Below are 27,599 nucleotides of genomic sequence, written 5' to 3' on the forward strand. Positions count from 1 at the left end.
TATTTTATTTGTGAACATCAAATAAGCGTAAATATTTGTGGCCTCCAAGCTTATGTTAAAATAGTAACATAAATCTCCTAGAACCTATCTGAAGCCTACAGAAGTTACTGGAACAGCTCTAGCAAATTTTATGGTCTTTGGAAAGGGACAGAAAGGAATTTACTTAATAGATTCATTGGATCAAATCATTTATCACTTGATAGGTGATTTGGATGGAGCTATGGCTCAAACTCATTTGATTCCTTCCACATTCATACACACACAGACATAGTAAAATGCATCCTGCTGGGGTTTCACATTGCATGTCTTCTGAAAAAAAAATTACTCTGTTAGGGGTTCCTCCACCTCTTCTTCAGATAACTGGTAAATGCATGCAGGACTGCTTCTTGAATTCTGTCACTGTGGAACACCCATAAAGGGACGAACTGCAGGATGCACGCCTTTGGAATAATCAAGCAAAAACAATACAAAGGCAAAAGGTTATAGAAACGTCTTGAAAGAAATTAACTGAGTATTCAGAAAGGTCATAGAAAACAGCAAATGCAAAAACTTTTACTTTATACTTTCAGTATATGCATTTCTCTTAGAGGGAAATGTTAATTCCTCTCAGTTTTCAGCAAATCTGTTCTCTTCCCTATACTTTCATTTAATGTTCATCATTAACAGCTGCCATGTATAAATATTTATTGTATTTTGTTAGCTTGATATCCTAAGGAAATGATGCTTATATGATAGCACAGTCTAGTTTTATGTCCTTCCCCTTCCCCACTAATAACTTTTGAATCTGCTGGCCCATTTTTATAAAGGAGTAGGGGTCTCAGAAATGTTCCTAATAGGGTCATGAAAGCAAGCAGCTAGAAAAAGGATAAAGACTAACCAGATATCAAACTGAGCTCAGCTCAAGACACAAAAGTGGAGAAAGCCACACTGTGCTGATACCACTATGCTTTACTTGTGTATTCCTCCCTTCATAGTTTACTGGTGCCATACTAGCCTTAACAACCTAGTCACTGTTTCTTATTTGATGTCCAACCTTAAGGTCTCTGAAATCAGTGAAAAGCAGCTGCTGAGCCCAGACAGCCTTGGTTCAGCCTTTGGGACCCATTTACACAGTATCAAATTCAATTACCAGCATTTCATGAGCTAAACATCCAAATATCTCATCTCCAAAGGTGACATAATCCAGTGATTCACTAACAAACTTTTCTGCTGTCTTTGTAATAAGCCCGGGTTTTTGGTACATTGTCATCGGAGTAGAAACACTGTAAGGAGCCACTACCTAAAATAAGAAATCATAATAATGGTGTAATGTCATCTAACTTTTACATAAGGCCATTCACTCTGCAGAATCCCACAGTATCTGACAAATTATAACAGATCTTTGCAATGGATTAAGGCACTATGTGGGATAAGTAACGGTACTATAGTAGACTAAGGAAAAAAGCTGCACACAGGGAGGAGACAGAGCTTTGACAGTATCACCCAGCACTTCCCCAAGGTTGTCTACACTATACAGATTTAGGCATCTCAGATGTTCTTGAAGAATTTGTTAAAATGAAGGCAAATACAGCAAGATATACCATCACCTGTATGATAATTCCCTTTGCCTTATACTCTGCTTGTAGTGCTTTGGAGAAAGTGCTTATAAAAGCCTAGGATAAGATAAAACAAAATAACATTAGCATAGGAAACTATGTACTTTCACATATGCTCACAAATATGTGTAAGCAGGCCCTTAATAAAAATGGACATCATACAACCTAAGGCACAGTGCAGTGGTGAAAAACATAGAAATGAACTTTTCAAGACACATTTTCTGCTGGTGCACATAAGCAATGGCAAGATTGATTCTTTATCTGCACCAGAAAAGATGGAGCCTGGCATTGGCCCAAGCCAGACATAAACCAAGTACTACTGCAGACTGGACTGAAAGCTTTGTCACGCTTATGAAAATGCAGAGATATAAATACCTGAGTCCCATTTATTTTAGCTATTGTTTCATGTGGCTCTCATCTCTGGCTGACACCTACTCTCCCAGTTCAACACTTACACTGCTGTTTCTCTTGCAATAAAAAGAAGAGCAAAATACAACTCTTGCCTTCACTGTATACCTACTAGCATAGCCTACAAATATGATTTTCAAAGCCAGGTATTTGGGAATTTGGAGGGGGGTTGTAGCTTCAACCTTTAAGGTTTATCTTTCTAAGTTTTTCTCCACACCATGAAGAGTATGCATATACTAACTTCTTTGTGTGAAAGTTGAGTTTCTTCTAAGACTGGTTTTAGCAGTTAGAACTTTGAGAAATATTCAGAAACTTGACAACGTTGGATCATTCCTCTGTAATTAGAAATATAAAACTCCTACTAAGGAGAAAAAAATGACAGTTTTGAAGCCATCACTTGACACGTCTTACAATTTACATACCAATAGTGTTGTGATATTGCATCAAACATCAATCTGCTGACATGTAAAATAGTTTCCTTTCAGGGTATTGCAAAAAAAGTCCATTAAAAAGAAACAAAGGTAAAAAATAGCCAAGAATGAAAGAAGTCCAACAAATGTACCATATGACTTTGAAAAAACATTGCCTAAACTTTTTTAAAGGAGCTAAAATTGTCTGATTTGAATGTAGTTCAAGTTCTGAGTAATGAGAAACTTATGTTAAAAAGAGAAGAAGGAAATGGAAAACTAGACTTTCTTACCAAGAATAACTAGCTTTTTCTTACCAAGCTGAACTTTAGCCATGTTCAGGCAAATATTGTTAGAATTTTTCATCGGAAGCAAACCTGAGCTGAGCAAATTGCTTCTGGAGTTTCAGTAAAAATCATTCACTCCTCATTTTTATAAGCTCTGGGGTTTTAATCCAGAGCAAAATTTCAAAGGGAAATCTATGAATTCAGGCAACTCACCACCCACCTACCAGGAATTTTATTCTTGGTTCCATAAGCAAAATCTAGCACTTTTGTGCATCTACAGTTTTGAGTAAACTAGCTAAGCCAGCCTGGTAAAAGTAATCATTTCCCAGAATGAGGATAGGTTGTGAGCACTGGTATAATACTATTTAATTAAAGGCAGAAATGTTCCAATCATCAGACATACCTTCAGCCAGATTTCATTTACATAGCTTCACCGATTCTTAGTTCTCGGCTAGTGCTAATTTACATTACTTCATTATTTCAGTGGAGCAACACTGATTTATGTCCTGAAAACCTGGACCTGTATTGCTGATACAAACACTTTGGTAAACAATTTGATGGGGATTTCTTTATAAAGCAATGTGAAAGACTTACCTTAGAAGCTGAGTACATTGTGTATAATGGGCAAGGGAAAGTACCCAGACCAGAGGACAGATTCAGAATAAGACCCTTCTGTCTGAAATTTAATTTGAACAGTTACATTCAGTTTACATTTGACAGTATTATAGTTAAAGTCTGCACAAGTGGAAAACAACTTCCCCCCCTTCCCGCCGAAGGCATACCTCTCCTATTTTACTGTACACTACACTTTCAAAGGATCCAATTTTTACAGTTTAGTTAGGTGCAATTAAGTCTAAACCAGCTAGGAATAATGTCATAAGTGAAATTTAAATGCCTAGTGCAATCAGAACCATGGGAACATTGCACATGCTATTGTACATCTTACAGAGAAAAAATGCCATCAGAGGAAAGATTTTATGCTTCTAAGTAATTGGTAGGTCCCCTTTGCTCATTAGCCAGCACATTCTTTCTCCTGCTCCATGCATCTGTTATTTTAGCTTCCCTATTCACAACTCCCTGTACAAATCACTAAAAACAATCCATTTAGCAACAACCAGGAAAAAAAAAAAAAAAAACAACCACAAAACAATTAAAGAGTAAGAGCTTATTTTGTTGCCAAAACAAAAAGCATGCACTGGCCTCTAAAATGCAGTAGTTAACAATGTTTTCTAGAAAATCCATCTGAAGACCTTAACTTCTGTTTTGAGGACCCCCATGTCTAAAATACACATTGTATTAAAAGGAGAAAAAGGATCCTTAATTGCATAGCTGAATTAATCTGTCTGGTGTAGTACAGGTATTTCCAGAGCTTGAAAAGTATTATTCCAAGCATAGCTACCACTCTTAGAAGAATATGACAGTATATTCAAATGCTGTTTCTTGCCTAATCAGACCCATCAGATGCTATTTTATTTCTGCAGCACCTGCATGTTTTTTACTGCGCACAGATGTATATTTTATATTTTCTGTCTTGTTCTACAGTTGACTGACAATTTGTGGTAGTTCCTACCATTCATTCACACAGCACTAACAGCAACAGAAGAAACCTTACTGATTGACATAGTGTAAAATGCAGAAGTTAATCATGAAAAAGCATAGCTACCACCAAATAAACTGGCCTTAGCAGCTAAAAGCTATTGAAAGTTCTAGAAAAAATTATTTTTACCTTGTCTCCATTTGTTTCAAAATGATTTTTGTCATCTGTAAGACAAGTATATTAAGAATTATATCTATTCTCCCTCTTTCTGATTGCATTTTTCAACTGATCTTGTTTTATTCACAAGATTTTCCACTTGCTCAAGCCCCCGACACATGTATACATATGTTCAAATAGCTAAAATGTGGCACATTCAAAGTTTTGGAAAACATTTTTGAAATGCTAATGGTCTGCAAATCATCTGAATTTTCAAAAAATTCCAAAGGTTAGTCTTCTAAGCAGTGAAAGTCTTATGCTTATCCAAAGATTTTCAACAGCATCTGAATTTCTTCATTCTTCAATACTGAATCATAACTGTAAGGGAAATTCAACTTCACAGCATTTTTGTATTTTCACTTCTGGCTCTACCTGGACCAGAAATAGCAGAAAATCATGAAAAGACAACGGTTTTTTCTGCAACCAAAAAGAGCTTTAGGATCTTTTTGATGCTCATTGTTTAATCATCTATTTTTATTTTAGTAATAGACTTAATCACAATTATGATTTTTAAAGTGAAATTAAATCCATTTTTAGGTAAGAAATCTGCTTCTCTTTGTTGTATTTGAAGAGTATTATTGATAGTTAGCCCAAGTCCCTAGGGAATTCATACTCACACTATTGACTCTTTATAAAAACACATATAATGTATGAATCTTCTCAGGATAAGAGTGTGACCTAACTTGTAAAGGGCAGTAATGAAAAATAGTGCAAATGAATGATGCAGCTTAATTCAATCCTTGATAATTCCCTATTTTTGCAGTAGTGTCATTGTGCACAACAGCATAGTAGGAGCAGGGTGGGGTTCACAAGCTTCATTTTCAGAAAGGTTAACAATGCAGGAAGGTCACATCAGCTTGGGTGAAGGGGAATTTCCAAATAAAGTGGAAAGCATGGGAAAAGGTCCTGCTTTTGCAGTGCTGAAAATCCTGCTAACGTCTGTATAGCCGGGAATACCTGGAGCTCGGGCATCCCACTGCAAGAAGTGGTGAGCAGGATCCTACAGAAATCAAGGCAGAGAGGGGAGAAAAAATACCCAAACAGATATAAAGATGCATTGGACCTAACCATGAGGAATTCTAGTTAGGAGCATGATTTATTCTTTGTATTTTGGAGGAAGGTGAATGAATGTTCATGAAAGACTGAAAAGGACATGGCTGCAGCAGCGGGGGATAGGAATTCCCATGCCCTGGTGAAGCAGAAGAGGTTGAGTCTTAGGTATGCGTAAGCTGGGAAATGATAAAGGGAGAAACCTTTTGTATCCAGACTGAGAGGGTACAAAATGTTCGCCTGTTTTTTTGTGAGGCATATATATGTAGCATTCAGATATTGCAGGTATTTCTGTTCTTTTGACGTATAAATAGAACAAAACCTAGGAGTAGGAAGTTCACCAAACTACTTTATGGAAGAATTTGTTTCAAATGACTGATATTACATGATTTACTACCTGAAGTCATTAAGCAGCAGGACAAATTTTGGATGTGAAGTTTGCTAGCCAAAGAAAGATGAACATCTGTTGATAATTTTCATGTCATGTTTAGAAAGATATTAGCCAAGGTTGAGATGAACTAAAAAGCTCTTGTTCTGCTCTTATTCATGTTACCATGCTGCTTGCAAACAGCAGAGCAATACAAATCTTAATCAGAGGTGGAAACCATGAACATAACTGTTCTTGTAAGGGAAGTAGCCAACCAGCACCGAGAGGTAACAATACAGAATTAGGAGTCAGCTCCTTCAGTTTCTGTCCTGCCCTGGTACAAAAATATTTTTGCAGAACAGAACTGTGACAAAAAAATGCAAGTACAGTGCAAAAAGTCAAACTGCATATCCTCCTGTCTTGAAGATTTTAATTCTGAAACAAATCCCCGTTTACCAAAACTAACATGTTTTTGCAAAATGTTTCAGCTGCAGTGTAACAATGTGTCTCAACCAAGCAACTGTGTTAAAATGTTTTCAGTCAGCTCTAATAAAAATATTTCATAGGCAGTAGAAACAGATGGGGTCCTTAAAATAATGCTGACAATCCTGCTGAAAATTACTATCTGCTGATAAATTAAATGAAAATACACAGGAAAGCTAGCTGGTCACTCTCGTGAGGGACTAATTTTTTTTCCAGTAAAATGCATTGCAGATGTAACATAGATGCTAGTGTTTCACATACCTTGGTAGTAGAAATAATGTTGCAGTTGATGAGGTTCTGCAGGAACCAAGAAAACAGTAAGTTCACAGTCAACACACTCAGAGAATTTGTAGCTTATCTAGGAAACAAAGCTAGCAATTCCAACTGGAAAGCTTTCTAGCAAGGCAGTTGCTTTTAGAGCTGCTTAGGTTGCCCCAAGTTGTCACTGACTGTGCCTATGATGTGGGGCGCTCAAAGGCAAGTAAGTCCCGACGAATTTTATTTTAAACACGCTGTTCAAATCTGCATTGCATCCCTTTGATTCCGTGCCCTCCGTTTTGCCCAGCCGCGCCGTTGCACGCGGGGAGAGCTGGAAGCCGGGTGTCCAGGCGGTGATGGCACGAGCAAACCAAGCTGGCTGCACACAGGCAACAGAGTACAGAGGTGCCAGGCAGAGACTGAGTGGCTCTCGGTGACAGAGGTAGCCCCTCCGTGCAGTGAAAGCACTGTCATGCAGAGATAGATAGGCTCCCAACACCAGCGACCAAACACAAGTGGTAGCAGCGGCAGCAGAGATGCCATCATACGGCGGCAGCTCTCAAGCGAGCAGCCTGCTTAGGGATCTCTGATTTGTGATAGGCGATGATATATAGACTGAATGGGTCCTGAGAAATTTTGCAGGAAACTCTCATTTAGAAATTCGGGGGGGGGGGGGGTCATGGCTAATACTATAGAGGTAAATAACAACAAGGCAGTAAAAAACGTGATCACATCCTCCATCCTGTCAAATTATTATACATGTATAAATTAACCCTCGCCTCCCCCCCAAATAAACTGTGTTTAAATGAGGTTTATTTTTTCTTTTTTTTCTTCTCCCCGCCCCCCCCCCCCCCCCCATAGTTAAGCAATCGTGTTCCAAAGGAAGTAAGTTTTAATAATACTAACAAGAACCCAGCACTTCAGCTGTGGCTGTGACCAGGCTGGACCCCATTACATTACAGGTGAGCAGTGAGCCAGAGTGGCTGCTGATCCCTGGTACAACCAGGCCAGCTGCGCTCTCCCCTCTATCGCTGGGTGCTTCCTGCCACTGGGCTGAAATCCACCGTTCTTTTTTCTCTTGCAAGCTCCTCTGAGCATTAAAAACAAATCAAAATGCGCTTCTTCAGGCCCAGTTTTTTTCCCACTCAACTGAATAGTTAAATACACACTGATTGTAGCAGAGGCAGAATCTGTCCCTTGTTAAATGGAATTACAATTCCTCATTGTTGTATTGGAAGTAGAAACCCATAGAGTAATCCTACCTCATCTATGTCTGGTCCATTAAGGAAACGGCATGGAAGAGGATTATGAAGCATTCCAACATTGTTAACTAATCAAAGGAAATATAATGATAAGAACCAAATCTAGACAAAGCACATAGTTCAATCAGTTAAACAAATGGCTTCTCCTTGAGAACCAGGAGCTTTAGAGTTGTATTTGAAGAGAAATGCTGTTTAGCATCGAGTCTTGTTCTCACTGAAGTCACTGACACTGATCAGTGCTGACTTCAGGGAACAGAAAAATAGTCTGTTGCTACAGTTTGGAGTTTTGTTTGTTTATTTGTGCTTTGTTGTTGTTTCCTTTGTTTCACTATTAAAAGGATTATTTTCTTCACCCCCACCCCCCCAAAAAAAACCCCAACCCAACCAAAACTTCCAAAACCCCCATGTTTTCATTGTTGCTGCATGGATTGTGCCAATTAGTGTTAGCCACAGGCTCTTTTCAGACTGAATGTAAGAATTGCACATAGCTGTAAAAAAAAAACAATAGTGAAAATTAATTCCTTGAGGCCAAATAGGGAAGAAGTCACCCCACAAGCTGGATGCTGCTTATAAAGTAGCAGAAGAGGTTTCACAGTACAGAAGCCACTGTACAGAGAAACAGGAAGCTTTTGGAGAATCCTAATTCACTTTTAAAACTTGTTCATGATAAGTAATGCTCAAATGCATTATGCAGCTATATGCTTGATTTTAACTGTTGGCTAACAAGTTGTTACGACACATCATTCATACAATTCTCTGTTTAATACACTGCAGCCATAAAACACTCTTCAATTAACAGACCTTAATGACTCACCCAGAACACCAATATCCAAGCCTTGCAGACTTTTTTCAATATTCTCATATACTGAATTTTTAGTGAAATCAGCTTGGATAACCTTCACTTTTTGACCTGTGGCCTGCTCTGTAATTAAGAAAAAAATTAGAAAACCCCTTTGCATGTACCCAGAGAGAAGGGGAGCTGTAATTAAGTAATGAGAGAGACAATCAGATGTCTCATTTAGTAATGCTGGCTGTACAGTAAGCAACTGTTTCAACTTTCTTACTTTAAGAAATATTACAACACAAGCAAAACATGCTCACTGTACCCAGTTGTTTTCAGGGAAATGACCTGGCAAATATAGGATGAATTTATGCCCTGAAATCAAATGAAGTTCCCTCACAAAATCTAAACACCATTTGGTCATTCAGTAAGAACCCCCCCTCCCAACACACACCCCCAAACAAACAAACAGAAATAAATAACACAGGACTTCTTCCCTGGTTATCATAATATTTATAAATGAACACTGTCAGCATACATTAGACAAGTGAATGTGGGTGCCAGATCCTCTACATAAGCACAGTTTTGCAGAATGGTTTAAAAGTGTTTTCATGTATAAGGTGACCATTTTAATAAGCAGAACTTTTCTTTTTACATAGGAGGAGTGGAAAACAAGGCTGGATGTGATGAAGTATTTTCTGTATTATTTTCAAATAATTCCTCTCCTGTTTTGATACTTGCACTCCCATAGACTGAACCTTCCCCAGGATTTTGCAGGACTAAAAGGCTTTTTTTGGGGAGGGGGGCGGGGGGGGTGGGTGGGAGGGGAGGGTATAGCTTAAATTTTACAAGGTCAATTTACACAGAAGGGAAAAGGAAATGTGTGTGATTTTTCCAGTCTCATTGCTATGCAGGAGTGGAGCCCAGCTGTACATTACCATTTTTCTCAGCAGTTGATTTATTGCTGTTCATATTTTCAATGAACTTTCATGAGGAAAAGAGGTAAAGGCTCTTATTTACTCATTTTTAAAAGCAAGATTCTCCATTAAAGGGGCCCAGTAAGATCTCTTCTAACTAGATGTTCACATTGTAAATTCTTGCTACTAAACCTGCTTTCAAGTTTTATGGGCAACCTGAAATCCAGATGAAGTTTGCTGGAAAAGTGATAGGTGAAGCTTGGAAATGTCAGTAGACAATTGAGTTGCAAACTCACTGCAAGTGGCAGGAATTTAGATGCATGCGGATGGCAGAAACCCTGCTTTGGGTCCTGTTTGGGAAACCACCTCTGCTTGTTCAGAGCCTGATTTTATCATACAGGCGACAGAGAGCATTGCCTTGAATAGGAATCAGACTCACTCATTTCTACCCAGAAATCTTGCCTCATCCCTTGGTGTGCATCAGAGCTTAGGAAGAAGCCTTGCACCAGCTCTCACAGGAGAGCAAGGCTAGCAGAAAGCTGGCTTTGGGTCCAGCAGGCCAGTTTCCAACAGAACAGTGCCTGAGTTGGAGGATGAGAGAAAGTTTTTCCCTCCCTGTTGTTCCTCCTTGTCCCTCGATACACTGCAAGTCTCAACCACCTTACGCCATTCCAGTAATGCAAGCAGTCTGAGGAAACAGCAAACACTCTGACTCCAGATCTGAAATGCAGGCTGTGTCTTATGTGCAATTTTAAAGGACATCTGTCTCCATGACAGAAGAAAGGAGGAAGGGGTGCCCTTTTTCTTGCCCTCTTTCCAAGCTGCGTTTGTGTGTATGAAAGGGATGAAACACCCTTTGAACCTTCAACCTATAAAAGCAACTCTAGTGGCAAATGACCCCCTCGTGGTCCCAGGCGGGGGGAATGGTACAACTATAAAGAAAAGGACATTGTGAGTATAAATGCAGTGAGTGGGAAAGAACAGAGCAACAGCTGGAGCAGACACCTACAGTGATCTTCTGACTGAAGAGCTCTACAAACAAAAGGAGATGGTCTTAAAAAGTGTAGTGATGTCATGGCCATCTTTCTTGTGGGCAATCAGAAGGGCAACCAAAACTAGAGCAATGTAAAAATGGGGATCAAACAAACCATTTGGTCTTTCTCCGCAACCCCTTGACTGTACAGAACTGTACTGCTGCAACCAGCACTGTCAGCCAACAAACAAGTACTGGTGGCTTTCCTCTCTCATTTGATAATAAAACAATGTATTAAAAAACAATAAAACTATCGTGCTGATAAATGAATTATCCAGGGATAGCACTTCAGAAAATTATAACAGTTCTGGAAAGAAGAGAGCCAAAAAATAATTTTCAATGTTTCTTATGTCTCTCCCTCTCTGTGACAAAGATTTATGAGAGTCTTTGAAGGCACAAGCTATTCCAACTCTTTTAAAAAGTCCTAAGTGTGCCAGAAGCAAAAAGCCTAGGTTTTCAAACACCAGGACATGTTATTGTCTTTTTTAAAAATGGAGAGAAAAATAATTTAAGGAAAATTAAAAACTCAAACTGAGTTGTTTAAACTGATGTGTTACAAAATATATCATTAAGAATGATACACCTAACTCCTTCTGAGCTCAGACCACTTGGGAATCCCACATGTCAGATAGGATAATGTGCTGCCTTTTGAAATTTACCAAGAAGAGAATAAATCAGGATGAAGCATGAAGTTCGTTAGGACATGCAGTCTGCCAGAAACTCTCCTTTTCTATCTAGACAGTTATGAATATATTCTGAACACCTGAGGTAGCAAACTGAATGCCTGATGACACAAGAACTGATCTTTGTGGAAAGAGGTTACCCTTCTGAAGTACTACATCAAAATTTGAATATGAAGAGAGAAGCACTCAGGCTAAGATGGCATTCATATTCAGTGGAAATTTGCAGAGAGGAGAGTCGAATGAGAAGTTATTTTAACAACAGAAAAACGTTAAAAAAAAAGATTTAAGGCTGGGGAGAAATGGAAAAAGTTCTGTTAGATTATAAAACACAAGTACTGGCTACATTTTGAAAGTCTCTTGGAGAAATGTATCTCCTCAGAAATACAAGATAACTCAGTTTCAGAAATAACAGGAAAATAGAGAAGAAACAAAAAGAATGAGGGTAAAAGCAGAACTGCAGAAGATGACAGAAGATACCAGAGAACATAAACTCAGTGAAACACAACAAAACCAAACAAAAAAAACCCCATGGGAATTGCTAGTAGTTACTAGAGCACTCATAAAATTGGTCAAGGCCCTCAAGTGCTCTGTTATGTAGTAGTGCATATTGGGAAAACAGTCCTGAGCAATAATGCTTTACCCCAGGGGATCAGCAAGACACAACAGGCATTTTTAACAGCCTTGAGAATGAAGGAAGGATGTGCCAAGTGGGTTGTTTTATGCTAGTCAGTGATCTCAGCTTGTTATCTGCTTTGCTCTTGGAGCAGGAAGGGCAAGAGGTAGAGGGCCCAGTAGAGCAGATTGGAAACTGAACCTGTAGCAGGTGGGACAGCTAAATGAATTAGGACCTTCACAGGTCTTAGTGGGAGCAAGGTACAATTTGTTCTCAACCGTGTGGGATGATTTTTTTATTCACTGCTTTGTTTCATGTTAACAGGCGTAATTTCAGGAGGGAGAGGTGGATAAGCTACTTCCTGCATCACCTAACCCAAACTCATTAGCATGCTCAGCTAGTTTAACTGGTACAACTTATTTTCCACTGCTTTCTGAGGATCACACACCTTGTCTTTCCCAAAATACAAATTTATTTCTTCTCAATAGGAAAAAAAAAAAAAAACAAAAAAACCCAAAACCCCAACAACAAAAAACCAAAACCAAACACCACCAACAAAAAACCAACCCCCCAAATCCAACACTAACCCCCCCCCAAACCAACCAAACCCTAAAAACCCCAACCACCCTTGTTGTGAATAATTTTTATGTCCTACAGAAGTGGCTTTTTTTGTTTGTTTCACATTAACAGCCAAACAGTACAGACGCTAGTCATATAAGTAGACTCTAAGGTATAACTTTTCAATTAGGACATAGCTATGCTTGTACAGCTTGTCAGGAAATGTAGGCAAAAGAAATAAAAAAGAAGTGCATTTAATAACATTCCATCATTTCTAATCTCCTGGTATTATGGTTTGATCAATGTTTCACAACCACAGTACTAAATGTGTTAAATGAGCAGTACAGATGGTGTAATGGTGTCATGGTTTAAGCCCAGCCAGCAACTAGGCATCACAGAGATGTTTGCTCACAGTGGCATGGGGAGGAGAATCAGAAAAAAAAAAAGTAAAAGTCATGGGTTGAGATAAGAACAATTTAATAACTAAAGTAAAATAAAATGTCATCCTAACAATAATAATAATAAAATACAATTGTCCTGGTTTGGGCTGGGATCGAGTTAATTTTCGTTCTAGTAGCTGGTATAGTACTATGTTTTGGGCTCAGTATGAGAATAATGTTGATAATACACTGATGTTTTCAATTGTTGCTAAATAGTGTTTATATAAAGTCAAGGATTTTTCAGCTTCTCATACCCAGCCAGCAAGAAGGCTGGAAGGGCACAAAAAGTTAGGAGGGGACACAGCCAATCACTCATTTCCCCCCCACCCAGTGGGATGAGGGAGAGAATCGAGGAAAAAATGTAGAACTTGTGGGTTGAGATACGGACAGTTTAATAGGACAGAAAGGAAGAAAGTAATAATGATAATAACAATAATAACAACAATAATAATAATAAAAGGATTGGAATATACAAAACAAGTGATGCACAACACAATTGCTCACCACTCGCTAACCAATGCCCAGTCAGTTCCCAAGCAGCGATCCACCCCTTGCAGCCAACTCCCCCCAGTTTACATACTGGCCATGACATTCTATGGTATGGAATACCCCTTTGGCCACTTTGGGTCAGCTGCCCTGGCTGTGTCCCCTCCCAACTTCTTGTGCACCTGCTTGCTGGCAGAGCATGGGAAACTGAAAAACCCTTAACTTAGGATAAGCATTACTTAGCAACAACTAAAACATCAGCATATTACCAACATTATTCTCACACTAAATCCAAAACACACTGTACACAGCTACTCAGAAGAAAAGTAACTCTATCCCAGCCGAAACCAGGATGAATGATCTTGTGTCTGCCCTCCACAGGACTTACTTTGTTATCTTTTATCTCATTCTAAAAGAGCTTTGCAGTCTGAGTGGATGGAAATCTGGTTTTCAATTCCAGTGCTGCTTTAGAGAAATGTTTTCCTTACTGTGGATTTCTGCCTGCTCCAGCTCTGAAAGCTGTTCTCACGCACACCTGTGCCCCACAGGACTTGGAAAGCTAAACACTGAGGTCTCTGAAATTACCCACAGCTTAGACTCTTTTAATTTCTACTTTTTCAGTATCCAAACTGAATGTGACAGTATGATTAGGCAAACAATATTATCAGTTTGAAAAGGGAGGCAAGTCTTTTCATTATGGTGTCCAAGTAACTGCAAAAAGATACATGGTGTAGCTCTTAAGAAAAAGGAAACAAGAGCAATGTGTCCAGTCCTGCAACAAAGTTACAAAGCCTACAAGAAACTTTTTTTCTCTCCCTCTCTATGCCTTAATCTCCTCGCCTGTTAATTCACAGTAATGATAGCTGCTTGGAGTGAGATACTGCTTGTTTAAGCAGTTTAGAAAGAAAAGTCAGTGAGGGTTAGAAAATTTAGAAAACAGTGCAATCATTTAGGTTAAGTTTCTGCTTCATTTTTGGTTTCTGTTGTTTATTTACTCACATAATAGCACAGTAAGTTTAACTTTTCTTCCTTCCCAATGACTGCTTAGCTTAATTACAGTAAAGCCTGAGTCTGAAAATTGGAATCAGTGGAACATTTCCAAAGCTTTAAGGTAAGCCCACATCCAGAGCTCCCTGCTGATTCCAGTCAGATACTCTATGCTCTTCATCACTGTATCTTCCTCTCCTTACTTTTGTTTGTGCCATCTACTTGTTCTTATGTACTCATTTCCAACCTGACACAATAGATAACAGAAGAGTCACTCTGGGCTTCAGCCAAAACCCACTGAAAACAATGGAAAAATCTCACTGGGATTTGCCACCAGTTTCAGAAAACTCTAGGGAAGACTCTATGCCCACAACCCAGCTGAACCTGATCAGTGTAGCCTTTGCTCCTGGGTCACACCATCCACCTCTCAGCACCTTGGATCACATAGATAACACTGCTGCAGTCAGGGAAGCTTCCTCACATGCCAAAAAAAGTCACGGGTCACTTTTGCACAAGGTGTAGGAGTGATTGCAAGGTAGGCTATCTCAGCAGTACCTTTCAGGACGTGGAAGTCCTTCATTACATGCTGCTGTGCAGTTCAGCACAGTATGTCCTCAATTAGGAAGGTGGCCAGTGGATGGCCTTATAATAAATTACAGTGCAGAGGAATTGACAGTATGTCATCTTTCCAGCCCTCCACCACTTTTTTTCTACTTAGCTATGTTAGTTTCAGGAATCTTACTGTTTTCATTCTTTGCTTCTGATTATAACTTACAATGCAAAGAAACTATAAAAACTCTTTAGCCTTTTTTTCTTCAGGTTTCTATTATTGTAATTCTTTTTCTTCGGGTTTCTATTATTGTAATTCTTTAACATTTAGCTGCAAAGAAATGCAACAAAGACACCAGAGCTGACCTAAGTCCCACAGAAATAATTTTTTTATGGCTGTTTACTTGAGAGGCTAGTGTGGGCCACAGTCACATTGGTCTCATAGATACGACTGCTTATAGGAACTATTTAGGGAGTTGGTGCTTTCCTCCTCTGATACCCCTTGCTTCCCAAGGGAAAATAAATCTATCCCTGGAAAAAAAGGGAGGGAAATTGGACAGAAAATTTCAGGGCCCAATCTTTGATTTTGGTGGCTGCAGGTTCAGAAGTTACAGACTTTTTCACCTATTTCAAGTCTGCCACATATCTGCAGAGAGACGCACTCCTCTCTCTGCAGGTAAGTATCCTGGACCTGATACTCTGTTGGAGTCAGCTGCTAAGCCTGCTTAAAGGCAAGTCTTTCTGACACAGGTGTACTCTTGGAGTGACACGTGCTTAACACAAGAATCTGTGAATCAAGGAATCTGGTGGATAGAAGCCATGTATAGAAAAAGAGACAGTGGGAAGAATAACCTTGATTACATCAATCTTTAAAGTTAACGGAGGGTATAAACTAATTTGACTCCTAAATAAATCCTAACCATCAATCTTAATGTATTGCAACAAGCCATTCCCCAGAGTAAATGGCTAATTTCCTTTAAAGAAAAGAAAGGGAACATTGATTCTAAAGACACATTATTTTTAACTGCTTTACCAAAAGCCAAATGTAACTTGAAAACCTTAAACAAACAAACAAACCAAATCCAAACCAGGTACCTTGATATCATTTTTACTCCTCCTTTGCCATGTTCCAACAACTAGCCTAAAGGTAACCTTATTTTTCCAAGCATAAACTGTTTCATAGATCCCTCCAACAACTCTAGTATTACATCTTCTTTGCCTGTATTTACAGATTTTAAGGGCAGATGAAGAGAGTAAAGTACCCACATTCACTTTTTTTTTATTAAATCCACTATGCTTTTTGAATGATAGCTTATATTTTTAAAGCAATCCGTAACTAGAAGGGTTCAAGCAACACAGTAATAGCAAAAATTGGAGCAATACCTAGGGCTATATCTGTAGCAATATCTGGAGCCCTACTGTACTAGGTACTGTACCAAGGGAAGAGACCATCAGATCCATGTAAAGCCAGCCTGCTAAACAGGAGGATAAATTTGAGGCAAACACTTACCAACTTCAGAGGCTACTCTCTGCAGTTTTTCAAGAGTTCTGCTTATCATAACTATATTTAATCCACGTTTTGCCAGCTACAGGAGAGGAATATAAAAGTTGTTAGGAAAGAGTAAGGTGACAAGAATCTTTCAATTTTTTCCAGTTTTGCAATTAAAGCAATCATGGATTTTTTAAGTTGCTTTTGTTCACCTGTCACCTGCCTAATGGGTAAACAACAGATATTAAAACTAGGCCAAACAATAATCAGTCTTCTAACAGTCTTCCAAAACATCTACTTCACTGTATAATCTTGGACCCTTACAAGAAAAATATGCTGGACAACAATCAAATCCCAATAATATGAAGAAAAACAAACAATCTGAGCCAATTTCAAATGAATGAAAGTCTGCAGGGAGTGAAAGCAACATGAAAGTTCCCAGAAACACATTTTTATTTCTACTTGGATTTGGGAGACTGAATATGTTGATGACTTCCCAGCCATTTTACAACATCACCATCCACCCTCACATTTTTTATCCGGAGGAAGTAGATTAAGCATATTGAATTGAAGGCTCAAGAGTTTGAAAGGATTTGGACCTTGGACTTTATTCATATTTTTTAAATAGAAATAAAATCTGACACAGGTCAGATGTATAAACTTTAACTTTTTTCCATTAGATGCAAACTAAAACAAAAAAAAGCAACAAAAAAAAAAGGAAAGAAACCAAGGAAAAAATGTGAAGTCCCTGCATCAAAACTCAAAATACAGTATGTATGTATACAGTATGTACATACAGAATGTACAGAAATGTACATTCACAAAGATGCTGGCAATAGTTGAAGTTTATAGCTGTGAACACTATTTAACACAACACTCCATTTATAGTCAGTTTGGTATTACCATATGCAGAACAAATGCAGAACAAACAGAGAATGGTTTTCTCCTGTTTTCCTGAGGCCTCCCATTCCCATCAGTTAAAGAGTTTTAGGCAAAGCCTGAGAGAGAAACATGGCTCCAGCTTTTGAAACTAAGTTATTAACAAGTGGAAGCTGAACAGAGTTGTGTGCATAAAGAAAGATAAAGCTGAAACTAGAAAAATGCCTGTGAGAGCAAGGAGAAAGGGAGCTAAATTAGTCAGCACAAAAGATGAAGCTGATGTCACCTGAAAGTACCAGGTTTGCTTAGAAGAAGAAACTAACCAGCAAAGACCCGTTCATTTCCATAGCTGACTCCTCGCAATGCTTTCTCCTTAAACCTATCTAAGGGAAACAGTTTGTCCTGTTGGGCTCTTCTGAAACAATGCATAGAATGTTAAGGAATAAGGACCTTTGTTCAAAAATTTGCTACATCGAGAGTACGAGGGGCAGACCACCTATTAAATGCATCAGCTGCAACTACTTGCATTTTCAGCACAAAGACCACGGTCACAATTTTGTGCTTTTGGAGACCGTCTAATGTAATTGACCAGTGCTCCAAAACCAGCTGCACAGACTCAGATGCTCAGGCATTCTGAAAGCTTGTTTTAAAGGCTCCATTTGAAGTTCTCAGGAAGAGAACTCTAATTGCATACATACTGGCAGATTTCCTTTTGTCCACAATGAGCTTGACTCAAGCTGTTTCCAGTCGGAGACATGGTCTCTGTTTCCATGGTCACATGCTCCTTTCTGCCATTTGGGGGTGTTTGGATGGGAATTATTTTAACTTTTGTGCCTTCAGACCCAAGACCAAATATCAACCATGTCATATACAAGATAAAAACAAAGTTCTGCTTCACTGGGCTTCTCAATATCATCTCAGCTATGTCTCTGTATTTCACTTGGTAAAAAATCCCTCATAAAACCTACGTAAAAAATTATTCATGTTGCTAAGATTGCATTGGATTTCAGCTAAAAGCACATGTTTGTGGCAACCCAATAAAATGATTAACCATTGGGTGAGAGGACTCTCCCTTGCTGCTGTACACCAGACTAATCAGAAGCATAAGGCTGCAGCAACTATTTCTCAAGGCAAAAGAGGCTACACACCTAAGCACTTCTTTTGCTTCCTCACCCACATAGAAAATGTGCATCCTTTTCAGAAATAGGTTTTGTAGGACACTGCAACTACCGTGAGATTTAAATGCACTCTCAAACAAAAAGAACCTCATTTAGAAAAGAATTTCCTGGCTATGCACAGGAAAGGTTAAATCAGGTTTAACACTACCACATTTCAGATAAAGGTAACTTTTTGGGTAGACGACTTTAGCACAAAGCATTTTCTGAACATGCAAAGGCTTTGACGTTAGAGGATGGTATTTCCCCTCACAGTTAAGAATAAGCACTGGCTCCCAGCACTGTGTAACGTGAACCTGCTTGGGTTAGGAAATCCTGACTCCCAGTGGCAAAGGACTAAATTGCTCCTGAACCTCAGTCTGCCAAAATGTAAGATTACTGACTCCCGTCATAAAGAATTATGACAATTTAGCATTTAGAAATGGGGCTAATAATGAAGAAAGATCAAGCAGGATCTGCACTCTGGAATCTTGCAAACTCATCATTAAAAAGTTTAAACCTACATTAAATTAGTACAAAGTCACTCTGCATTTTCTAGCCTGTTTTTGCAGCTCAGTCTGGGGTGAGTTTTTAAACAATAAAGCTTCACAAAAGGCAAACCACAGGTTTTAGATTCAAACCATGCATGTAGCTACTACAGTTACCCTGACAAATTGGTTATACTCTACATGGATCGTTAGATGTAATAATTTAAAATCCCTAATAATGCTTTATGGAATCTGTAGCTGCCTACTGTATATTTCTACGTATTACAAAACAGATTTTTCTCTCTTCTCCAGGATTGTGCTGATATGTCCTCAGCGGTTCAGCCCTTTTCTTTCCTTGCCTGGTGTCCAGACCAGTAGGGTCTCTATGATTCAAATCTTTCAACCCTTTTTGGTGCAGCAGACCAGGACTGAGATGACAGGGCAGAAGGATTCTGCAATCTTTCTGCTAGCTTTGCACCTGTGTAATGCAAGTAGAAGAGCAGTATTTCCAGGAATAAATCCAAGAACAAGTGGAGAAATTAGAATAGGTTTGCAACTGGAGCAGGAAGACTCAGATCATATTTAGCTTATATTATACTGCTGGTAATACTATGCACGATTTCAGGAAATGAAACAAAGGTTTAAGATTTGAGAAACTGTTGTATTAACAAATGACTGCAGTGCCTGCCTCAAAATGGTCTGCTAAAACATTGATTAAATACAAGCACTGGCCTGACTTGTAAGAAGGTTATAAACTACTAACAAAAATGGTGACCATGTAAGCCACCAACATACTCCTTGTGCCCTGACTTCAGATGAGAAGTGTGCAGAGGCTAAACCACAAATCTCTGAGTACAGCATGACCTCGTCCACAAACCCAGTATGTCTGAGGTGCTAAGTCAGTAACAGATGTCAAAGCACATCTGTAGTTATTACATCAGAAAACAGAACAAACAAGACTGCACCAGTGCCTGAAACGCTAACAGTTGAGCAGAGACGTGACAGCCTAGCAGCACCATCGCAGCTAACTTGGTTTTTTTCCTTATTACAAGTCTGGTGAGTCTAAACCCCATCAGCCCAAGACCTAATGGACAAGATCTAACAGAAACCTGGCTTTTGGAATAAGTATAGAAAACACGATCCAAAATGCCAGTAGTCTGACATCACAGCAGTCATTTAAATGGTTCGGGTCTTTATGCTCAAGAATGCCAGTCCTTCAAAATCACCCTGACGTGCTAGAAATAGAGACAGAGCCTTCGTGGAAGCCTGGACTTCCATGCAGAAGAGAATAAGCTCAAGTTCTTTGTATGCTTGCCTCTCAATACAAGCTCGGGAAACTGTAGGGACAATAATTTGCTCTGAAAAGTCTGTGTCCTGGCATCAATAAAGTAGTGTTCTGAAACCTCACAGCTGCTGGGCTCCTTACATAGCCCCAGCAAGCTCTTGAGATTACAGACTTTGCAGAGACCTGTATCTAGCCATAAACCTTGGCAATAAGGGTACTGAACCAGTAAATATTATAATCTTCGCCTGGACCTCAGTCTGCTGGGTTTGACCCAATGAACCACCTACTGGGATTTCCACATAGAACACCAAACAGAGAAAGGCACATCACACTAGCCTTCCAAAACACAAGAACTGCTCTCCTTAGTCCCCTGTACCATATACTATCAACAAATGTGAAGCCTTTACATTAGTTGTGAATTATTATCAGCCCATGCCTGAGCTCAGGATGTCAGAAAGAAGTTCATCACTTGGTGTCAGAGCTCAAACTCTAGAAGAACAGATGCTGTGGCCATCAAACAAGGCTTGCCTTCACATCAGCCCATAACACCAGAGCAACCTATGCCAGAAGAACATCAGAGAATTTTGTATCCTGACACCAGACCAGCAAGACAGCAGTGCTGAGCCAGAAACTCCAAAGGCACACAGATATTAAAACAGCAGGGTCAGATTTATTTATCCACAAGCCACACACAAGTGTGTGTTTTGACCTCAGCCAGAGAGATAACGTGCCAAGCTTTGAGCTCATGTGGTGTGGCCTTGGGATCTGCCCCACAGAGCAGTAGCTGAGCACAGCTTCAATCAAAGGGACCACCTGAGGAGGAAGGTACATCTCAGCGTGGATAAAGATGGCTCTCAGTCATCCCACAAAAGCCAAAAATAATGAATAAATGTTCCACAAAATCTAGCCAGTTTCAGCCAAGTTTTTTAAAAAAAAATACAGTAGTTTTATTTTTTCTCATGGTATAAAGCAACCATTCACATGCTATAGCTGGTCTTTTAAATGGGCTTTAGTCTTGCATAACCCATATAGCACAAAGGAAGCAGAACAATGACAAAGGCTCTGATCTAGATATTCACAGGTTCCTGCAGCCTTCATATGGATAAAATACCACCAGATGCTCACACACAAAGTTAGTTCAGCAAGCTGCGTGTACAGGTGACTACACCCAGAGGCGTGGTGTTAAATAAATGTTTAATTTCTGATGATTCCTCTCCCTGTCTTGACGCCATCGCATTCTCCCCTGACCTATGTAGTCATCAGACCCTTCCCGTTTGCTCATCACTGCAGCAACTCATTGAGCAGAGAGAAGGCAACATTCTCCCTTCTCTCCCATGGGAAGGCTTGTGAACTTTATCAGAACTATGCCAAATGTTAAACTGTAATACCTGGTATTCATGTTTGTGCTTCCTACATTCAATGCACTTTCAAAAGTAATTACTGTGTTGCCATTCCCAGTACTGAAAATGATGCAGTAAGTGCTTAAACAATGCATACACTTGAAAAGACTAGTTTAAAAATCCTGTAAATTAATTCAAAAGCCAACTCATTTTCCTTTCCTGTGAGACAGATTTTATAATTTACGAGCAGAAGGCATCACATCTAAACTCTTGCACATTACAGGCTGCTAGTTTTCATGTGATCACCTGAGCTCTGACGGCAACAACTCATATTTCATTGCTGTTCAGCTTCTAGAAAGGGTGCCAGTTTTGGATGAAGGCACCAAAGAGAAAATCTACCATTCAGTCACTATCACTAATAGCAAGGCTGGCGCAAGACAGTACAAGGCCACCCTGCCTTCAGTGTTGATTAGCACAGGTGAATAGAAAGGGACTGCACAGTAGCAGCTACAGGGACAGCACAGAGCTCCTCTCTCCTCCTGCAGCCTCCTAGAACTACCGATTCTTAATTAAACCATTAGGTTTCCTGATAATTTCCATAACTTGTAGTTTATATTAATTTATACAGATTTCTCTGTTATTTGTTGTTTCAGATACATCTTTCAAAATGTGTTTGAAAGTATAAAGGCTAGAAAACTACATTTTGTATGTTAATGCTGGATCACCCCACTGAAAGTAAAAAAGCAGGTTAGCTGCAGAAGTGGAGAAAAAAGGACAATTTAGGAGACTTCCTACCCTGGACAGACAATGTGAAATCTTTTGGATTACTCATTTTATTTCCTTGGTCTGATAAGACCATTGAGGCATGAATGACTTCCCTCTGAAATCCAGCACCAGTTCCCTTTCAGAACTTGATTAATGCTATTCTGCACATACAGGGGCAAAGGATTAGCACCATGTTTGTCACAGTGGCTTTGAATCCTAGAATGATTTTACTAACTTGCAGAGACTGATGAAGGGGTAGCAATTGCCATTTTGTTAACATAAACTTAAGGGTAAGTAATCTATCTTACCTCAAAGGAATATGCTTTTCCAAGCCCATCTCCTGCTCCTGTGACCACTGGAGAAAGTAAAAAGAAGAACAAGGATCACATTTGGAGCTCTTTAGCTTGTTCTTTCTTGAATTCTTTAATCTTCACCGTCTGCGTTTCTTGAACACTGCAACCTAAATGTTTCTACTGAAGCACAGAATCAATCTTTTTAAAAATTTTTTTCCTTGTAACCTTTTCATCTTTTTGTTACTTCATTTAGCACTTTTTGTCTTCAAAGCAAATCCCTCCCCACAGTAACCTATCTGATGCAGTAGGTACTCTTTACTCTCATTTTCATTGGAGTCAACAACAAGCAACAAGTCAATTGCCTAAGAGGTGGCAGAATTTTCTTCTATATACATACTTTACAAGTTCTGCATTGCATGTTTTTCACTTATATGCTGGTGGAAGAATGGTCAGAGATAAGGTCTAACTGATCACCAAAGCTGATATAACACTTTCTCACACGTGAAATCTGTCTGTAAGGAAACATCACAGCAAACTTACCATCATCTATAAAACACTCTTGCTTCAGAGCTGTCCTACTTAGTTTACCTTTGGATTTAGTATTACTGGGAAAGTAAACAAGCTTTGGCATTTGTAAAGCATCCTGAACCTTTAGTGTTACACAAACAAATACCAAAAAGGAACTACAGAAATAAAATCCTTATCACCTTAGAAATGAAGAAGAAATAAATGAAGTGGGAAAGCACTAAAGCAATTCCAAGGTAAACATGCTAAGTTTTCAGAGCAAATGGAAAATGAGTCAATATTAAAAAAAAAGTGGATTAAGGACTTCTAAACTGCAAGAAACACTGGGGAAACAAGGTGATTTTGAATGGTTAGGGTTTTGCCAACAGAAGGGTAATTACTCTCTCATTTCACAGAGAAAAGAGACCCCTCAGTGAAGCAGCAGTGGATCTTTAGCCTTCTAGCAGACCTGCAGGTGAAAAGCAAGAGTCTGTTGGGAAACAAGCTTCCACCTGCCAACTTTAATTTTCATAATTTTCAGGATCTCATTTGCCACGTGATACAGCAAATCATCCAAGCCTTACGAATTTTACTGGGCCCAGGAGACTTCATGTTTATAAAAAGGACAGAGCATAAAATGTCCACTAAAGGAAATAAGTCTCCCAACCTTCAGTGGAAACAAGGATTTTACACAGAAAGTTCCACACGCTGCTCCTCACCTCATGCACAGAATGGAGGTCCTTGCCTCACTTAAATCAAAACAAGACCTATGTATTGCTTCAGAAGCAGCTGGTATTCAGGCAGGTCTTCTGTACAGGGGTGGATTTTATTTCTTGTTAATCCACTGTGAGATGTACTTCTTAAACATCTATCCAATCCAGTCACATCAAGTGTCTAATGCGGGGGAAGGGAACAAAGCACAAGCATACTGGGTCACCTATTAACAAGATGCCACTGTCAGTGACATCTGTAGCCCAGGAACTCAGAAACTGTAGTACCTGCTCATTCTTGCTTCCTACCGATAACCTAACAAGCTTAAGAAAAACATCAATGATCACTAGGAAGAAGAGTTTATTAAACATTTCTGTTATTTTCTAAGAATGTGTAAATTTTTTTTTTAAAGTACTGCCAAGTCGCAGCCTTTGAAGTTTTTAGGCTAGAGTAGATTTGGCTTGTTAATGATACAGTCAAGGATAGGCAACCCATTCAGAAAAAAACACACTGCAGCAACATCACTGGGAATAAAGAAAAGTTCCTTTGAAAAGTAGAGACCATGTGCTAGACATAAACTAGTTGCTTCACATCAGAAAACTGAGGATATAGCCAGTGCTATTAAAACTAATGCATTTGCAGCAGAGAACAAACATCAAAGTAGGAAAGGGGAGAGAATTAACATCTACACAGCAGGTGTGTGAACTGTTACCAGTTTGTCTATTTTTCCATTCTCTCCAAGTACACAAAACCTTCAGGCTCATAAACCTGAAGTTAGTAGGAGAAAACAAAAAAAAAATTAAGCAAACCATACCTAGAGGAAATTGTATTTTGTTCTGAAGGGACAGTGTAAGAAAATGCAAGAAAACATTTGTAACATAACAATTCACCACTCAGTTACAAGAAGAAGGTAAGTTTCCTTTACCTGCCCATTCTCCCAGCGATCGAAAGAAAGTCTGAGGCAAAGCATTCCAGATATGTGGGAAAATATATTTCATAAATCTGATGCATTTTACCAGAGTACAGAAACAGATAACACCGCCAATAAGAGTGAGTAGCTGATGCTGGAACACTTCCATGGTGAATGAAGGCAGTGAGCTAGTGAAAATCAGTTGCTTTCACCCTGGGAAATGCCTCTTTCCAGCACACTGCTAGTCTCTGTGAACTGGCAGAGAAGTGAGAAGTCTAATCAAATCACGTGGTTTTCTTTTTCCAAGGAATGTCCAGGGTTTAGATTAGAATAACATCTCTGCATTACTCCCAGATTTGTAAACTGCTGAAAAAATCCAAACTAAATAATGATTTCTAGTGCGTGCTTTAGAGGAAAGGTTTCACTCCATTTCTGGAAATTACCCAAGAACAAAAAGAAGAAAAAAAATTATTATTGTCATTGTTTAGGATTGATAGAGACTAAAGATGGGTCTAAACCAAAACCCTGGATAAGAATAATCCAAAGCTTGGGGATAACACATATCAGCACTACGTCGTACGGAGAAGAGTTAAACTCTAGCCCAGACACTTCCAGGGCAAGTTCGCACTGAAACCAGAAAAACAAATTTATTTACCAATTTGAAGACAAAATAATAAAAGGTTACTAAAGTCACCAATTCATTCTAGACAGAGAAAGCAATATTATATATAACTTTTCAGAGGTTTCTGAAAAAAGGTTAGTATATTGCACCCATTTTACAAATGGTGCAACTACAGCAGTACAGTAGTCTATTAACAAGAGAATAGGACTTTCAGCTTTTCTGAACAAAAACTACTATTAAAGTTGAGGACATGTATCAAAACCTTAAGGGAAAAAAATACTTACAAGAACAGTATCTCACTGCAAGACAGAGATGAAATCAATGAAATTCAGATTTCAAGTGATTAAAAAAATTTTTTAAAGTTAACATATAGAATTTCTCAGGGAAATCACAGAAACAACCTTTACTCTTCTTTGCACTGGCAATTTGAAACATTATCCGTTTTTCAAAGATCAGTTTAAACTGGAGGAGAGAAACACTGATGCTTACACATGCACTTAGGATAAGGTAAAATAAAATTTGTCTATATACTTTAATGATATTCTTCCACTTTTAACACAAGTCACCCCTAAATATGCAGATGCATTACAGAGAAAGTTGATGTCTGAAATCACAAGAAATGTAACACTAACTTATCTGTAACAAGAAGATATAAAAATCATTACCATCTTAGCTTAACAACCCAGTTTCCTCACGCATAAGCTCTCTTAAAATTTCACTTTGTTTTACCCCATAAGTAAGGCCACTCAAATCAAAAAAGGTCTGAATATTACATTTTCAAAAATATTTACAAGCAATCACAAATTCCCCAAAGAATCACTCACTATTCAAGGAATACTTTAAATTTTAACAAGTTGCACTGTGTTTTTCATATGCTGATGCTGAATACCTCCTTTAAATGCAAAAAAAAAAAAAAAAAAAAAATCACTTCTATTTGGTGATGGGAGTCAAAACACAAACTTCCATAGCTGCCAGTCTTCTTTTTTGCACTTCCATCTCTGCCCATGCTCCCTTGCCATTTTCTTTTCCAGAGGCTGGTAGCAAGCCTGAGATATGCCTACAGTACTTGATGGGCCTAGTATTTGTAAATCAGGCCAAGATACTGAGAGGTAAAATATGAATGTGAAGCATTGTTCATCCAGCCCAGTCCAAGTTTTTTTTCCTGAGCTATTGCTTCTCTGACTTTCACAGGAATCACATTGCACGGGTAGAAAGCTTCTTTGGGTGACCACTGTACTTTTAATCTCACTCCATTACAGCTAACCCACTGCTAAGCAATCCCTACAAAATTAAGAGTATGAACAGATTGATGCACAGTACAATATTCCTTTCCAGTCCAGTTACCATTTTTAAGTTTCTTTGTATGTTCCCTTGTTAATACACCTTGCCACCTGTAGAACTTAAAAGTTTTAAAAATATCGGACTGGCTTCTGAAAATCGAGTTTTGTAGCTAGCAACATGTAACCGCAAGACACTTCTGTGAGGGAATGTGACTTTCAGAAATCAATCCAGTATTTCTTAAAACTAACTCACTTACTGATCCTTTAAAATATGTATTCTGAAGACTAATGTTTTCTCTAACCATTTTTACTATTTTTCCAAAAGAAAGAAAATGAAGCTTCACACAGCATAAGTCATCTAGTTTTACAACTGTTCTAATATTAAGCTAATATGAAATCCGTAGAAAAGTAAGGACTGTCTACAGATGTATCCTAAGAGAAATGAGTTTTAAGTTACTACCTTATTGAAAAGACACAATTACTGAGGTTCTGAATGAAATAGCCATTTCCGTAATTGCTTAAATTCCAACATGAGAGTTGTGCCTGGTTGAGCCCATATTCCCAGAGTTTCAACCAGCAAATTTACTGGAATCAACATTATCTCCACAGATACAGAAGGAAACAGTAAGTGACTGAAGCTGAGTTGCTTTGTGAAAGGATGCAATCACTTGCAAGTTCTTCTAGATAGTACCTACTCTTCATTATTCCTAAATTTATTTTTTAAATTATTCTGAGTAATACTATCACAAAGACTGTGAGAATCAGGCCTGTATTTTAGGTGAGAAGTCTAAGTCTGAAGCACTTTCAAAACATGACATGAACAATGAATTAAATAACTTCCACTATAGTACAGAATGAACTAATGAAACTACTTCAAGTATACTGTATCAGTTGATTGCATAGAAGGCAAATATTCATGCTATGCATGCATGCTTGAAAGCATTTTACGTACGTGTCCATCC

The 27,599-nt window shown here is 38.7% G+C and overlaps 1 protein-coding gene across 1 annotated transcript; it reads right to left on the minus strand.

The window, feature by feature from the left end:
• Positions 1 to 27,501, minus strand: HSD17B3 (hydroxysteroid 17-beta dehydrogenase 3). The gene is made up of 11 exons (XM_075021332.1): positions 24,751 to 27,501; positions 22,626 to 22,672; positions 16,428 to 16,503; positions 8,685 to 8,792; positions 7,871 to 7,938; positions 6,612 to 6,647; positions 4,424 to 4,458; positions 3,292 to 3,373; positions 1,587 to 1,652; positions 1,130 to 1,279; positions 1 to 440 (listed from the first exon to the last, which is right to left on the minus strand). The coding sequence occupies exons 1-11, from the start codon at positions 24,902 to 24,904 to the stop codon at positions 330 to 332; spliced, it is 933 nt and encodes a 310-aa protein (XP_074877433.1). The 5' UTR covers positions 24,905 to 27,501; the 3' UTR covers positions 1 to 329.
• Positions 27,502 to 27,599: the final 98 nt, after the last annotated feature.

The sequence above is a fragment of the Buteo buteo genome, chromosome Z, assembly GCF_964188355.1.
Source record: "Buteo buteo chromosome Z, bButBut1.hap1.1, whole genome shotgun sequence".
Taxonomy (NCBI): Eukaryota; Metazoa; Chordata; class Aves; order Accipitriformes; family Accipitridae; genus Buteo; species Buteo buteo.

Bases quoted from the DNA above. Each gene is read 5' to 3' on its own strand.
- HSD17B3 (XM_075021332.1), bottom strand. From the start codon at position 24,904: ATGGAAGTGTTCCAGCATCAGCTACTCACTCTTATTGGCGGTGTTATC. The intron at 8,793-16,427 runs GTAAGTGTTTGC...TCTTAATTACAG, and splicing joins GAGAGTAGCCTCTGAAGTTG to AGCAGGCCACAGGTCAAAAA. The intron at 7,939-8,684 runs GTGAGTCATTAA...TCCTTTGATTAG, and splicing joins CTTGGATATTGGTGTTCTGG to TTAACAATGTTGGAATGCTT.